This window comes from Cylas formicarius, unplaced genomic scaffold, assembly GCF_029955315.1.
Source record: "Cylas formicarius isolate icCylForm1 unplaced genomic scaffold, icCylForm1.1 PGA_scaffold_10__41_contigs__length_53128322, whole genome shotgun sequence".
Classification (NCBI taxonomy): Eukaryota; Metazoa; Arthropoda; class Insecta; order Coleoptera; family Brentidae; genus Cylas; species Cylas formicarius.
The window spans coordinates 12,129,256-12,147,277 of NW_026844214.1; the positions used below are offsets into that span (position 1 = coordinate 12,129,256).

The following is an 18,022-nucleotide window of genomic DNA, read 5'->3' on the forward strand; positions in this document are numbered from 1 at the left end:
GGTTTCGGCGTGGAATCCCTCTTTACTGTAGTCCCTATTCGTGAAACTCTCAACACTATTTATATATTAAACTCCGAGAATCCCATCTCAATTGAAAAATATCTAGAACAAACGTCGGGAGCAGCTGTGGGTTTTCCATTATCCCCAGTTATCACGAATATATTTATGGAAGCCGTTGAGAAGAGAGCAATTGACACCTTCTACCTAAACCCAAAATTATGGAAACGTTACGTTGATAATACTTTTGTTATTTGGCCTCATGATCAAGAATCCCAACTAGATTTTCTTTGCCATTTAAACCTATATAAATCTAATATACGTTTTACCATTGAATTATAAACTAATAATTATCTCCCATTCTTATATATTCTTCTCCATAGAAAATCAGACGTAACAACATTGGTCCTGTTTACAGAAAACCTACGCACACAGACGGATACCTTATTGCATTGTCGCATCACTATCCGGCCCAAAAATCATCGGTTATTAACTCTCTTCTTTAGAGAGCTGTAAAACTATCTCAGCCCGAGTCACTGAACTCAGAATTAAAACACCTTACCTCTACTCTTCTCTCTATTAATTTAGACATTAAAGATTTGAAGCGTTATATAAGGGGCTATCCAATGCATTCACCCCTACCGATCCAACAAGTGCGGTAAACGGCATTTGACTCACGAGTTTAATAAACGAGTGAGTTAAAAAGTTTACCGAACGTGTTGCATACTATACTTTTTCTACGACCGTTAGTTTTTGGGTACATTTTCGCAAAACACGAATACATTCACTGACATGACCGTCAGAATTAACAAACGTCAAAATTCAAAGCGTGGGAAATATCTCCGAAAACATCCGATTGCTCCCAAATCCCTGCGGTAAAATCTCGGAAATGTCCGAAGTGGCTCGAATTCATGGGAAACGAAACTTACGTGGTAAAGTGACGCTTCCCGCACGCTAGATCGGTGGGTAATTAGGAATTTTACAGACGGGAGTAGAAAAAAGTTTTTAGGAAATATAATACCGAAACCAGATTTACCACTTATCATAAAATCTCTAAACATCTTTGATCCATCAGAGACAAAATTCCTTTTGACGAACAAGGGGTGTACAGCATTATATGCACATGCGGCAAAGAATACATTGCAGAGAACATGAAAGAGCCTCAAGACTATCAGCAGTTACCGAACACAATCACGAAACCGGACATAAAATTTTATTCGATAAAACTAAAATGCTTGCATGTAATCAATTCTTCTACCAACGAAATATACGAGAATCTACAGAGATCTCCCTCCTTTCGCTCTTCCTCCCTCCAAAAATATATAAGCAGGTACAGAGTAGAATACGAGCCAATTTCAGTTAAACTCTGAATGCGGAAGTTTTGTAAATAGTAGACTGTTCCACTAAAAAAAAACGTACGTTTTATTCATCATGGTTTTTTGAGCCACCCTGTATACTTTATATAATTTTAACTTGTACATCTAAACAATCTTTACAACTTTTGTGCTTAAAATAAATGAATCATCTAATCATTTAATTGAGAATCCAGCGACCCGCTAGATCCTCCACAAAATTGGTGATCAAAAATAAATTATCCGAGCTACTCAAAATCCGACCTAACCAGTGATTCACTTCACTTCGGAAAAATACCAACATGGGTTCCCATGGGTCGACAATATTATTTATTAATTAATTTATTATTATTAAATAATGCATGTCCAAAATAAACATTCCAAAATCCAAACGAAATATGAAAGCTTAGGGCGCCGACATTCATGCACCACACTCTGGAATTTATAGTTCACCAAAAATTAAAATATGATGAACATATTTACCAGCAACAACTTCCACCTACTCAAGTTTAATACAAAAGCTGAAATGAAATATTTTACAGGATGTTAGAATTTTGGTTATACAGAGTGCTACCATGTCTCGAGAATAGACGAAACTAAATCCGAATTTTTTAGTAAGCGGGGGATGCAGAACTATGTGAGAATACTACTTATCAGGAAATATAAATGTAAATGTAGTATAAATTCAATTTGTAGTGTTTTTATAGTGTTTTAAACTAACTAACCAAAACTAAGCAAAACTTTAATATATAGTACTTATCAGTAATGTAAATATAAATGCATAATAAATTTTTAACTGATTAACTTATTTGTGTTAATTATTAAAAGGCGCTAGAAGTGAAAAATAAGTTAAGTAAATCGAAAGAGAAAATATTGGAAACTAATATCAAGTTTCTGCCATCAGGGGATACAATTACCATCTTGCGATTGGGGTGTGCGAATATTTTCGGATAATGAAATTCAATAACTCCAAAAAGGCTCAACGCATTTTAATAAATTTGGAGTCTCTAAAAAGCACCTTCCCTAGAATAACAATTGTGCTATGAGTGAAGTGGGTGCGATTGCCAGAAAACGTCACCAGATGGCAAAAAAAACGATACGACTTTTTTACGTCAGCATACCAGTAAAAACTGAATTTCAAAATCTTTATCCTAACTTAAAATATAATGAAAGAATTTAAAAGGCGAAAAATGTTCAATTTTGGTTAGTTTTGGTTGGTTTTCTCTAATAAAACGCTAATTCTATTCTATTCTATTCTGTTACTTTTTTACAATATATGTAAAATTCGAGAAACTCTTCAATTTATTGCCTAACACGGTGCACCAGAAATACCTACATATTTAAGACAATTATCAAAGAGATGGCGAAAAGTGTCATTTTAACTAGCAACATAGATTTTTGTGGCATTAATCAAGTACTGCCCTCATTTTCGAATAGTCTAAGTTCTGGAACTTGAAAATATATTCCTTAATTTAACTTTAATTAAATTGTATACTTACAATTTGACGTATCTGCCAAAAAACCTTATGGTTTTTCACATAACAACGAAAATTTTTATTTTATTTTGGATCCTTGTTTTTATTGTTCTCACTAAAATGTTTTGCCATTTGCCATCACATTTATTAAATTAAATTACTTGCTTTGATTTATACCACCCGTTCCGCAATCTTTTATAAAACCACTACGTTACTTTTCGGCAATTTTGTATCAACCGGTAAAATCATAAAATAAAATAAAATCATAAAATACAAAAAAAAAATGGGCACACCATATTTCCAGTGGCGTGAATAAAAAACGGAATAAAATACACTTTAGTTCGACTATTGCCTTTAACGTATTAGATAGATGTGGTTCTCGTTTGAACAGCTTGCCTATAGCATTTTCGACGGACAGCTTTCAAAAATATGTAGCTTTCTTTGCAGCGATAAAGTGTCACCTTTGCTCGACCTAATGGACCGAGTTTAGCGCATCCCCTTTATTCGGAGTTTCTCAATTAATTCTGAATTCGGAATTCCGTATTAGGTGTTACTCGGACAGACCTAGCGATTGCCCGAATTCGTTTCACGCATCTAATGAAACGTTTTCTTTTATTCAAACAGATTATACCTTTCATATAATTCGCAATGCTAGTGTTTTTTACAGTCTTTACAGGTCATATAAAACTAAAACCTGCCAAAATTTAGTCGTTCGGACATAACTAATAGCCACGTCGCGTCGTGAACCGTGCACACTGCCGCAAGTTTCCTAGACCGCAAATGTCCGATATGGCGACCGCGTAGTCCCAGATGAAATATGAAGTGTCGAGGACCGATTTTAACTCGTACGGCTCGCTGACAACAGTGCCATATTGCACAATTAACGCCATTTCACACATCTGGCAGGCGTCCATAAGTGTTCAGTTAAGATTTTAAGTATACCAGGATAATACAATATAATACGCTTCGACTTATAAAAATTTACATCTAGCCTCGTTAGCGTAGTTGGGCAGTTTAATCGCTTTCCGAAGTTCCACAACAGACTGAAAATTGAGAATCAAAATTTCGATATTTCTGTTTCAATAAATAATGAAATTATAACTTATAATTAAAAAATAATAAGGTCTGGTAAATTTTTGACCCGACCCCGTATATTTATTCTGAGAGCGGCTAAAATCTACGCGAAAAGAAAACTATTACGGAATCCGCATCTTTGTATCTTTAAAGATAAGAGATATGACAAAAGCGTTCAAAAAATCGATCTAAATAAATATATCTTTTGTCCCAATGTAGTTTAAGCGAAAAAAGAAAACGACAATTGTTAAGTACTAGAAAAAGCCAAAAGGTTGCTATGTTAAAAAAATAACAAAGCAAAATACGATCATAAAAACAAAAATACGAATAAAATTAAGATAAACCCCACCTAATTTTTTTATGAACCACATATTGGATCTTGGAATATTTTCTAGTATTTCAATTATAACGATGTATTACCAGGAGACAGTTTCGAAAATCCAAAACATTACAAAAATGTCTTTATAAAATACACAGTGGGGTCTGGTTTGATTTTTTCAATTTCCACATGCTAACAAAAAAACAAGAGTGTTGATAACTTTTACAGATTACCTTCAGCGGTCGCAATTCTTGCGTAGGTGAATTTTGCGGCAATTGAAACCGCATTTCTGAGCTAAATAGATGCGTTCAGTAAAATTGACCTGGGGATTTTTTTTACCTTTAAAAGTATACCATGATTTAACATGTTATCTCAAAAACTGAAAATTCTACTATTCATAAGAAAAATTAAAGTTCCAATGAAAATGATTATTTTATTATGATTATTATGTTATTTTAATAGTACTATTTCTGAAATACCAACGCTGAGAGTTCAATTTGAAAATATTGTAGAAACTAGATCTAGAATATAGAGTTAATAGGAAGATGCGACGGGAAGTTAGAATTACATTTACAAACAATTGTTGCAATCTTTTCCAATGAGGATCACAGCAAACAAACACATGATTTAAATCAGGTTGGCGGGAGAGCAGCAATGATTGCTTCTTAGTCTACACATGGTTGTGATTTCTCTTCTATTCAGATCCAGCTTTTGAAACCAGGGTTTAGATGGCAGGGGAAAATGCAAGCTGTAATTAAGTTATTACCCTAATCCAATACATTTCCATCTATAGTTCTAAGCATTCCAGATGTTATGCTTTAATTTTAGGAAGGACTCCTTAAAACTTAATTTTATATTCTTTTGTGTTTGTAGGTGAGCAGTATTAGTTGTCTGGTCAGCAATATCATTCTCTTTTATGCTTGCTTGGCATATTTGGATGTCCTTATTTTAACTTTTTATTAAAGTGACTTTTAAAGTTTAAGTAGAAGTGCATCCATCCATAGAATCTGAAAGGAAAACGGCTTTGTCCATGTCGTTGAATTCAATCGAATCTAGTGCTTGACCAATAACATAGACAGATTTTGGCCGAACAAAAGGATAGATCTGGGGCTATATAATCCTGGGTGTGTGAGACGAGTATCAGATCCATCATTTGATACACATAAATCTTGGTCCTTAATTAAGTCATAAAGAATATTATCACTTCTACTCTTCTACACTACATAAAGAGGAATAGAGGCTTTCACCAAATGTATGTACAACAAATAAAAAAATCCTTTATCTCTGCAAGAATAAATTCTATCTAGTATATCGACTCTGCTTAAGTCAAGGATATTACATTTTACTATTTACAAATCTTCTGGATTTCTGCTGCGTCGGTTGTTAATGAATCAAAGTTGCCTACGTTTCAACAATCATCATGTGAGCTTCTTCAGAGCTTAACTGAAATTGGTTTCAGTTCTGTTGTTGAGTTTCAGAAGATTGCTATTTTAAAATTAGTGTTGGGTTTAAGTAATGTTTCGTTGAGCATTAATATCACTCTAAGGAGAGCATCTTTGTTTTTTTAGCCCCGCCAATGCTTCAGCTAACATACACAACAATTATAAAAAACGTGTGTTGCATTAGTTAATCTCGGGAGCAATTCCACTGTTTCAAAGATAAATTGTAAAAATTCATGGTTTCATTAATTTATTTTTCTTATGTGGCGGTGCGATTTCCATTGCAACTTACGCAGGTTCGTTTTTAATTTAACTCACAATTAGGAATTTTACCCTTTCTGATCCGGTTAGTAAGATGATCTGCGGTGCATTCAATTTTTTCCATCAAAGATTGGATGACCTTCTGTACAATTATTTTTGACATGCCCTGATCTGCAACATTTGACACAAATGTTACTATGTAATCGTTTGTGAGGATCGTTCTCATTACTATTTCGCCAGAAATACCTACTACTTTGCTCCTTATTTTTACGTTTAATATCTTGACCAACCTGTCATTCTTCGCCCGTATAAAGTGCCGCTTTTGAGTAAAAATCCCCTTCAGTGATTTGATCTTTATATCCTTAATTAGTCCTCTACGAGTGACAAGGCGTAGCGGAATTTACATTTTCGATTAATTGTCCTCTGTTCACTGAAATTCTCATTGAGGGCACCGTGATCTGAACTTTGCAACTTTGTTTCCAACAGCTCTACATGTGCCATTTTCTTAGCTAGAGGCGTAGAAGAAGACCAATTAAGTTGAAAAGATAAACATTTTTAAAGCCCGGGATAATATCGTTCACACCACTTCACCTGGTTGAGCGAAAACAAACCTAAATTTCGCCGAGTATTTAACACATTACATATTTTTTGGCATGAACCCACATATCGACACAATTACCAATAATAATGAGTATTTTTGTATACGCAATCAATATGTTCGGTTTGCATATATGTGGCTGATACGGGCTGCTTTGGCAATTGACTTACCCGTCAAAGCGTCGATAAGCGAAAATCTTGCACATTATCTGCATAATTATTAAGTTAATTAAATTACTTACTGAATCATACGGGGTCTCAACTAATTAATATATATGGACAGTATATCGGCGGTGTATCGGCGATACGTTTTAATCTGTACTTAGAGAGCTGTCCTAAAACTAATGGCATATTACAATGTGCAACTTTTTACTCATCTGCCTCATTTAAATCATCTTTAAAATACAACAGACAGACAAAAAAAAAGCATCTCTATATTTAAAAAATTGAAATTGACTATTATCTCTTAGCAACGAAACGCCGTACATAGAAAAAAAGTTTACTTACCATGTTCTAAATCTTAAATAAATAATTAAACTTTCATCATCAACCGATTTCTATATATTTCAATTAATTTTTAAATAATTTCAACTAGTTTTTGGGTACACAAGAATACATTCGCCGAGGAACATCTGACATGACCATCACAAATATCAAAATTCAAGCCGTGTGTAATGTCTCCGAATACATCCAATTGCTCCCAAACCCCAAATATCCCAAAAATGTCCAAAGTAGCCTTAAGACATGAAACTGACGTCATAAAATCACACTGTCTGCACGCTCGATCGGTGTATAATTGGGTATTTTGGAGAAGGGATTAGAAAAACTTCATTATTAAATAAATTATATATATATATATATATATATATATATATATATATATATATATATATATATATATATATATATATATATATATATATATATATATATATATATATATATATATATATATATATATATATATATATATATATATATATATATATATATATATATATATATATATATATATATATATATATATATATATATATAAGTATATGTATATATACAGGGTGTTTTCTTATTTAATGTCAATAATTAAGGGGGCGGCTTTTGGGTTAATTTTAAAAATAAAGATTAATATGAACATATGTCCTAAACGTCTTAATTTTTTAAATTCTTCTTAGCGTGCCTGTCCGCTACGAGCGTTGCCGATCATTCTGGCTATAAAAATTTTGTTCATTGCAATCCTGAACAGTTGTATGGAAGACTTGCCAAACCATGCTCGAAGATTGGCCAGATCTCCTTCGTCCTGGCGCTCTTCTTCCGGGAATTTTTCCCTGAAGGATGCACTGGAGTAATTGTTTATTCCTCATGATGTGATCCAGGTGTTGAATTTTGCGGCATTTGACGATGTTGACTATTTCCATGGAGGTTTTCATTCTCCGTTACATTCTGAGTCCATGATGTCTTCAAGATTCTCCTGTACAGTCAGCATTCAAAGGCTTGCAGTTTTAAGGACCATACTCCACACCGTACAGAAGAACCGACCACACGTAACACTTTAGCATTCTTTTCTTTATTTCCACTGAGAGGCTGTAGCTTTTGAATACTTGACCTTTAACTAAGAAAGCACTTTTAGCCTTTCCAATTCTTCACCGGATCTCTTAAGAATTCTCCCACGATTCATTAATTATAGTTCCCAGATATTGTGAAACCCTTTGGATTCTTGTTTGGTTTATGTATAGATTTGCTCCATTGATGCCTTTTTTATTATCATAAGTTTGGTTTTACCGGTATTTATATTAAGTCCATATTGTTTACTTATCTCTGTAACTCTACCCATTAGCTTTTGCAAGCCTTCTATCCGCGAATACTATTGTATCATCTGCGTATCGCAGGGGAGAAATGATACATCCCTGTCTAAGACCTCGCAAAATTTCGACATGGTCGGTATGCTCACCATCTACCTTGAGGACTGCGGACTGGTTCCAATAGAGATTAGCTAGAATTTTCCTGCTATACCGGTCTCTTTTAGGACAAATATCATCTGGTCAAACGCCTTTTTATAGCCTATTAGACAGGCAAAAACATCGCAGCTCAGGTCCCTACATTTTTGAAATAAAACTTGTACACTTGTGCCGACGGCGTTCACAAATCGAAACTGATTTGGGGCTATTTGTTCTTCGCATATTCATCAGGCTAATAGTATGGTAGTCGCCACAGATCTTCGCGCCGGGCTTCTTTGGGAGAGTCAATAAATTTAGATTTTAGCCATTTCACTGATATTACTACTGTTCTTCTGGTAACTGCTTTGATTTGCAACTTTTAAAATACAGGTAAAGTTTTCAAAAATAAAATATTGTTTTTTAACATCTGTAATACCACTTATTCATTTTATATATATTTTAATGAAATTTGGTTTACCACATTTTTTTTAAATACACCAGTGGCGGACGTACAAAATTTCAATATAACCTTTTTGGCAGACATTGATGGTACACTGATTTCTCTTAAAATGTAAATTATTCTTACAATTTCCAATTTTTCTATAGAAATTTAATTTCTTCATTTTTTTCAATCCCATGTACGGTTTTCACTTAAAAAATAAAAACCTCTTCTCTGCTTGGTCATAACAATATCGTTAAAATGACTTTGGACTTTGGCCCATCGGACTGTAAGAACTCCATAAATTGAAGAGCAGTTTTAAATTCTATTGAAAGAAAATCCTGAACTTAGTACACTTGAAAAATTGGAAATAATCTGAATATCTCGCACATCTTGGATTTTTCCTTTCGTGTTAATGTTCGTCATTGTCAAGCTAACTTTTCCAGAAATGCAAGCACAAATTTTCACAATAACAATATTTGGGCCGATGAAAACCTCCATGCAGTTTTTCAATTTAAACAGTATTCGGTATATGTTTGGGCTGAAATTGTTGAAAATTACTTAATTGGACCCTTTCTCTTTCCAGAAAGGCTAAATGGCCATAATTATCGTCGGTTTTAAGAAGAGCATTCACCAATATTGCTAGACGAAATACCATATTTAATTAGGAACAAAATGTTGTTTATGCCTGTCCACTTTAGTGTTGCAGTAAGAGCATATTTAAATCACATATTTAATAACCCATGAGTAGGTCCCGGCGGCCCTCAACAATGGCCTCCTCGGTCCCCAGATTTAAATAATTTGGAATTTTTTCTTATGGGGACATCTTAAAAGTCTGAGCAAGAGCTTCCTGCAATTTAATAAGAAACACTGAAAACAGCTGTATGTACTTTCAACAACGTATCTAGTTTCTATGTTTCAAAAAGGTTATTAATTTATTAACAGACAAATTTTGTTAAAAATTATTAACAGTAGGTAGTGTTTTTCTTTAAATAGGAATCGTTTATTATTTATCTTGTTGTTATAATGTTATATCACTTCATTAAAACTGTAAAAGTAAAAAACACAACCTTCTAATTTTTTTTCTAGTTGGTAACTAAAAACTAGATATTTTAACCGATTAACCGGTACAGTGGCGACCTATTAACCAAAACATTATTTATTGATACACAATTAATCACAACAATACCGTAAAAGTAGAAATAAAGTTTGACATACGTCATCGATTCTTTTTAGTAGGTACTATTTACAAATTAATTGTTTCAATGCTCACCCAAATGCAAAAAGCCTACCATTTATCTATATTACTAAAATACACCAGCACACATGTGGATATTTTATGGCCGAATATGTTTTTAAACCAGTGCCAACGCTTTTAAAAATGTTAAAAATAAATTAAAAAAACTTTTCGCTCTTTAGGAGCGTCCTCAATTTTACTTGGAACGAATCCCTTTCCGCAAACAATAGAAAAGCAAATTTACTTTGCGTAACTAGTTTCGCTATACGTTCAAACTTTTTTCCAGGGGCGACTGCTACTATGCCGGTCAGTCCGTTGATCATGGGTCTTCTGGGAACTGCAGGAATCCTTGCAACCGGTGTGTGTCTCGTTCTGGCCGCCCTTTGCAGAAAACACTATGCGAGACCTTGTCACAGGTATACGAGCGAACGATTTGTTTGACCCAAACTTTTTTTTACGCGTTAAGGCAAATTTCCCGACACGCTTGTAAACACTTGAAATGCTAGCGGTCAGTGGTTCTTTGTTACCTGAAACTTTAGCTGTCACGGGTAATTCATACGCCACGTCGTGCTAGTTACGTATGAGATTGTTCTTATGTTTTTAAATTACTCTTGCCTTTTTACGTATTCCTGTTGGACACATGTGGTTTATGCGCGTTGAAGCGGCAGAGCGGGGAGCCGTTGTATAGTGTAGAAATAATAATATATGGATGTGAGAACGGTTAGCAGAGTAACATTAATTATTCATTAAAAATAAAGAGAGATCATCTCCTCTAGTTCAGCGCCAACACCAAATATGCCACAAAAATTACAATAACTAATATCGAGAGACCACGCTCTGCACTTTCCAGAAAGCGTTAATCAAGTGCAAAATAAATGACGCAATAATTTGGGTGCGACTACTCCGGCCTATTAGCACCGTTAAAATGTTCGGCATAGGATATAAATAGAAAACAATAAACAATGCTTCACTTGATTTCGTATGAAATGAAAACATAAAAAGTGAAATATGTTTGTGTATATTAGCTTACCATAACATCGACTAATAATCTGGGTTTTCCGTTCTTTGCTTTTTGTGACTTTTGGCTTCACCCTACACTTTGGACTTGAGTTTAAAATAAGAACAAAAATAAGCCATCTGCATTGTCGTCTTGTTTCTTTGTATATACCAGTTTACGCTTTTAATTATCTCGCAGGTCTGCGTTCTTTTTAAAATATTTTATAACTTTTAAATAAGTGTCTAAGTTCTTGTTGTATAACAATAATAACAGTAATCCTAAAAATGCTTTGTGCCCTTTACGTGCTGTACCTTGGTCCCGCTACGTGCTGTTCCTGTTGTTGGTATAGAGTTCCGTTTGGCAGTTTTCTGTAAGTCCGAATTATTTTTTCCCTTCTGGTTTGTGAAGAAATGTTTTTCTGCTTTTTACATAATCCTGATGAAGCTTGTAATCACAAGCAAAAGATTGATTTATGCAATAAATAGCCATTACACTTCAAACAGTTAACATGTTCCACTTTTTGTTGTTCAGGGGCGATCCCGAATTATGACGTTGTCTCTTTTGTTACCAGTAACCTCGTTACTGGCCTCCCGCTTTATACAGGGTGTTCCGAAAAATTGTTATTAAGATTTCCGAAGCAGGTGGAGAGAGAATTTTGAAGTTTTAACGTTTTGATAATTTTTTCATGCTGAATCTGATTCTAGAATTATAAATGTCATATATTGGCCAGGGGCGTAACGTTTGAGGGGTGTAGGTAACAAAAAAATGCAATAACTTTTTTTTGGGTTGACATTTTTTTCTATAAATTGCTATGAAAACCTAAATTTCCCCCGTTATTTTTCAGTTATATTACGTAGGTAAATGAATTTTTGGCCTACGTTTAGCTCCACTTGGGGCAGAGTTTAAGAAACTGATTAAATGAAAATTATGCAAACATCAAATTAGGAAAAATCGCTTCGAGATTGTTCGGGGATCTCAGAATATTAGAATAAAATCACGACTATTCAAAGTAATGGAAATCTAAATTAGTGGTTTTTCATTGTTAGCCATTAACGATATTTTATAAATTGTTAATACATAATATATAAACATCCTGTAAGAGACCAAATGAAAAATAAATGAAAATTAGCGAACAACAAGCCTATCAATCCGGTTTAAGATGGGTATGTTTAAACTAAGTGCGGACATGTACAAGTGACAAGGACGTGAAGCCTCTGAAGATGCAATAGTAATTTAGAGTAACAAAACTAAGCGGATATGTAATTCGAGCAATATCTAGATAAATTACTGAAATGAATATTTTCGTTGTTAATTTAGTCCAAGTTTTTAGTGTGAATTCGTGTGTATATTCACTTCTCCAACTACTTATAACAAATTCTTCGAATCAATTAAACCTTTGTTGCATTGACGTTTCGTATGTTTATTTTACCAACATTTTCTAATGTGCAAGTTAAACGTTCCTGTATAGAGACTATTGTTTTTATTTACTGAACATAATTACGAATAGAATAAGAAGCTGCTATCTAACCTTTCGACACTTCCATATTTCCGACCCGTATTATATCCAATTCTCTTTTTGACGATGAATTTTTGTTTTTGGAATATTTTTGTGATTTTAAGAGCACTAGAAAATGACAAGCTGATTAAATATTTAGTCAATACTATTCCTACAGATAAGGAAAAATTTTAACACACTGTCACTCACTCGAGCGAGTTGGAAAATGTTGACAACATTAGGTTGCTCTTTTTGATTCTCGGTAGAATCTTTGGTAGACCAGAGGTTTAACTTAAAGTGTGATAAAATTTTTCGTTACCTGTGTTTATTCTACTCCTACCAAATGACCCGTTATAGGCCTGACACAAGCGGCACGAAACATGTACCGATGGAAGCCGTTATTAACGCCGACGATCTCATCGTAGACGGTTCCATAACCGGAGTAAGGACATCCAATAGCTCAAGCGATCATGGAATCACAGCCGAAGCTATACGAAATGGTAACTCTATTGAAGCGACAGACCCGGATATAATACGAAATCAATATGGTTAGTATATAAAGCATACAAGCTTCACAGTTGAATTGAACTGAGGTGGCTTTTTCTTGATGAAAATCCGTTTATCAAAATAAATAAGAACTAAAAGTTCAGATTTTCACGAAATTATATATTATGACATGACAATTGTTTCGACAACACCGGGTCTTTATCAAATGTTTGATTTGTTTTTTTGATTTGATAAAGACACGGTGTTGTCGAAACAATTGTCATGTCATCATATATAATTTCGTGAAAATCTGAACTTTTAGTTCTTATTTATTTTGACTTCACAGTTGATGAAACATTAGACGTTTTCGGAAAACGGTATGTAGTAATTTGCTGAAAATTTGGTAACTTTGGTTTTTGACTCTCCTCAATCGGTATAAAATATTTCCAATGATGAAGTGTTACTGCTCGTATCGAAAAGTGCAAACAACTTTTTTTTAAATAAGACAACCTGTATATTGATCCAGTATTCTCTCTGCTGTCACTTATCATGTTTGTAAAATATTTCCCAATACCTATCTCTAGCGGCTAGCATATTAATTATTTTCCATATTCCCGATGCGAATTTGAAATTATATTGCTGGGTTAGTTAGTTTTTAAGTCTAATAGAAAATTCATGTTTCAAATGGAATAAATGATGTCTTTTTTATCAAATATTCTCATAGCTCATTAAAGGCGATTTGCATTCATATATCGTGTTCCTATCCCTAAATGGTAATTTTAAATATAAAGTAACAATGAATGTTATGATACATATATTTATAAAAGATTGACAATTGAAATTGATGAAGAATATTTAAATGAAATCCTGAAATAGTATATTATACAACAAGTATGATAAATGGAATTTGAGTCACGAGTACTTAATAAACGCAATTGGGTCTTTTAGAAAAGGGAGTAGAAAAAAAACTTTTATAATTTATAGAGGGCGCACAGATCAAATTTAACCAGACATATCCCTATTTATCACGCATGCACCTGAGAAAGTTTTTACGAATAGAAACTTTTGCCTGTAGAAATGTTTACATTTTAATCGCCGATTTCAGTGATTTTTTCTTCACTTCAATTTTCTATATATAAATACACTTACAAGATTTATACGTATAATAACGACGCTCATTATGCACAAGCTTTACTTGATTCAGGAAACCAGAGCAACTTTATTACAAGAGACTTAGTTGATGAATTAAAAATAATAACGGTAAATGACAATTATTTCATCGCCGGTGTAGGAGAATTAGAAGAGCTTGCAACAACCGCAAAGGTTCTCACATTAACAATTAGATAGAAACTATCACATGTCTAGTTATTCCAAAAATCACCCAAAACATACCGATTCATTCAATATCCATTTCAAGTGACATTAATCTAACGGCTCCGTCATTTGATGTATCTATCAAAATTTTCGTTGGTAGAAGAATTGATTACATTTCAGTTTTATCGAATAACCAACGAAAACTACCATATCCACCACAAGCCAAATCTTCGATCCTCCGGGTCTATTGCAGCCTGTTATAATTCTCGCTAAAATATTACTCCAAACTCTTTCGAAAAAAGAATTCCAATTGGACCAAGAAGTTTCAACTTCATTAAATTAATTAAGCATTCCCAGATGAGTAACAGTTGACAATTTCGATTCAATTAAACTGCACAGGTTCGCGGACGCTTCCGAATAGTCCTACGGAGCCTGTATATATAATATTTGTTGCAAAGCAAACATTAATCCTACATTTTCTAGTAATTTCCTTTGCGCAAAATCGAGAGTAGCTCCAATAAAAAATACATTACCTATTTTGGAACTTTGTGCAGGAATTTTATTAGTTGATTTGATGCGAAAGGTTATGGATTCTCTTCATATGGAAAAACTGCAGCGTTTCTATTGGAGCTATTCACCAATAGTTTTATATTAGTTGAACGGCTGTCCAAGTCTTTGGAAAACCTTCATTTCCTGTGGCAACAATTCAATTGTATACGACTTTTAGTCAATAGATCATATATCTTATTAATTCTAAGCGATATTGGCAAGGACCTGAATTTCTATCACGCCGTGACAAATTTTCAAAATCGGTTTGCTGAATGCAAAGAACAATTGTATATTGTTATCGATTTTATTTTAATTAAAAAAATTTAGAGCCATTTACACCTCTAGAATTGCAACGTGGGTTATATCAATTGATTAAAAACAAGCATTTTCAAAGACTATCTTAACCTCGAGAGCAATCGAGAATTAGAATATTCTAGCAAACATTTATGTTTAAAGCCGGCAATTTCGGTCTAATAAGAGCAGAGACTAAAACAAGCTGATATTGATTACGATTGGACGTAAATAATGAGAGAAGAGCACATCCGACTCATGCATTGCGATACCCAACAATTTTTGTATTCTTTAAGAGAAAACTATTGGCCCATCTCAGGTATTTCAAGACCAAATCTGTGACTTATAGGAAATTTACCAAACGCAAGAGTCAGTCAACATAATCCATTCGTATTTACTATGCTGGTCTCGTAACTTTAAAAGACAGACCAACCAGAAATTCTCAATTAATGAAGGATACCAGCTACAACACTGCCACACTCAAAATATTTTCGATTGATAGAGAGTCAAAAAAAAATGTGACGAAATTTTCAGTTCCCGTGTTTCCCAAACGTCTAACATTGCAACAACTGTGAGGCATTCTGATAACACTGGTATTTTCGCAACCAGCGCCGCAAAAATCGCCGGAACGATTTCAATCTGCAAATACGCATCTCATTTACAATTTCGCCTTCAGCCTTCGTGAGTTCCAGTAGATGCGCATTATAGATTTGTAGGGAAAAACGAGTTAAGTGTAAACATCCCAATAAAAAGTAAATGTATGCCCACCCGCGGAAGATGTTAAGAATCTGGACAAAAATCTCATTGTAATAATAATTTTATCGTATTTACTGTTTCTATATAAAATTAATCTAGTAGCTATTTATATGTATTTCCATGTATATCCTTTGCTTCTTATGAGCCATTTCCAGAAAGAAGACCACTACATGGGTTCATGAAGGTATATGAATACGAACCGCCTGGGTGTAGAGAAGAGGACGACCCCGAAGACGAGGGCGAGGGGTACGCCTTCAAACACGTTGCCAAAGAATCAATCGTTCCCAACCAAACGGTGAGCACCTCATCATCTTTTGTAAATTACAGAACACATTTTTCATTTGTTACGTATATTGCTAAAGTCGTTAAAAGCAATATCTTTCTTCGAAATACTAACTTCACAAATTTGTCATTTACTGCTAGGTATTAATTTGAGATTTTTTAAACTTCTTAAATTTAAACTGGTTTTGAATTCTCAACTTTGAACTTTTAACCTTTCAATGAGATTTATCTTCAATTCATTCTTATTTCAGATATTTTCAAATTGATATGAAATATTTGTGTGTGATATGTTTCATATAATTTCTTATGCAATATATCTCATAGAACTCCGCTATGAAAGAATATTTCACCCATGAAAATGTTTCGCCCACTTTAAAGAAAAAAGAGAGTTTTGAATAAACAAATATATGTGTTTAACCCATTGGGGAACAAGATGGTTATTATTTGCACTTATTTTGTACTTTTTAACCTGAATATATTTCGCTAGATATACCGAAGCTTGCAAAGGCCAAACCGAACACCTTCCAGCGGTACCCTGCAAGTAATGTCGAGTTCACAAACACTGACGCACAAGTATCGAGGACCGGAAGTCGTCACGACGTCAAATCGGATACAAGAGAGTTGCATATAAGAGAATGTGTCGTCACTGTTTTTATCCTTGTATTATATTAATGTATTTAAAAAAATGAAATAAACGGACGTTCTTGTCAAGCAAATTTATTTTTAGCAACACCCTCAACTAAACTGAGTAGAGTATTTTTATACTTAATTTTTTCATACAGTGGGGGAAAAAAGTATGGAAACTTTTAATAATGCTTTTCTAATCTCTTCTCTAAAATGCCCAATTACACACCCATCTAGCTACGGGAAGCGTCATTTTACGACGTCAGGTTCCTTCCCTATGATTGCGAGTCACTTCGGATATTTCCGAGTTATTACCACACGGGTTTCGGAGCAATCGGATATTTTCGGAAATATTACCCACGGTTTGAATTTCATGTCATGTCAGTGAATATATTCGTGTTTTTTTGTAAGTCACACGTGAATCACAAGTTGATGTGGCACGAGCGGAGCTAAATGCTGTTTACTACACTTGTGGCATTACTATTATCATGCCCAGTCGCGTTACTTTTCATTTGACTTTAAACAAAAAATTGTAGATTTATTTCCAATGTGGTAATTTCAAAAATATGACAGTCGTGGTGATGCGTCCAAATCGGGAAAACCTCGTAAAACTACCTAAAGGATTGATAAAATTATTTTAAAAATATGGAAACTAGACTCCCAAAAAACCTCCAAGCACATTAAAAAAAAAGAATAAAAAGTTTGCTAGAGCACATCTATCTTGGTCAAGAGAGAATGGAATACAGTTTGTTGAAGTAATGCAAGCAAATTGTCCTTATTTAGATCTGATGGCGGACAATGAGTAAGCGGGTTAACGCAAGATTCATGACAAAGTACTAAATTCCTACTGTGAAATCATGGGGATGTTTGTCTCGATCTGGAACAAAAACCATTCAAGTACAGGGTAGAATGGGCCAATTCAATACAGATTTCAACAGGACAATGATTCGAAACACACATTCAAGTTAGTGAAAAAAACATAACTGTACTTGAATGGCCATCCCAACCGCCGGATCTGAAACCCTTTGAACATCTTTAGGGTGCCTTGGATGGGCGGATTCGAATTCACTCGACAGAAACTTTTTAGTATAATTGAATCAGAGT

At 34.0% G+C, this 18,022-nt stretch overlaps 1 protein-coding gene across 4 annotated transcripts in view; it reads left to right on the forward strand.

Moving 5' to 3' along the window:
* Nucleotides 1-16,993, forward strand: part of LOC132708314 (hemicentin-1) — a 555,715-nt gene extending 538,722 nt beyond the window's left edge. For all 4 annotated transcript variants that reach the window (XM_060680574.1, XM_060680575.1, XM_060680576.1 and 1 more), the window contains 4 exons: nucleotides 10,411-10,540; nucleotides 12,974-13,164; nucleotides 16,168-16,307; nucleotides 16,782-16,993. In XM_060680574.1, the coding sequence (XP_060536557.1) occupies nucleotides 10,411-10,540; nucleotides 12,974-13,164; nucleotides 16,168-16,307; nucleotides 16,782-16,925 (605 nt within the window). In that variant the 3' untranslated portion in view covers nucleotides 16,926-16,993. The remainder of the gene's footprint in view (nucleotides 1-10,410; nucleotides 10,541-12,973; nucleotides 13,165-16,167; nucleotides 16,308-16,781) is intronic.
* The last annotated feature ends 1,029 nt before the right edge of the window (nucleotides 16,994-18,022 follow it).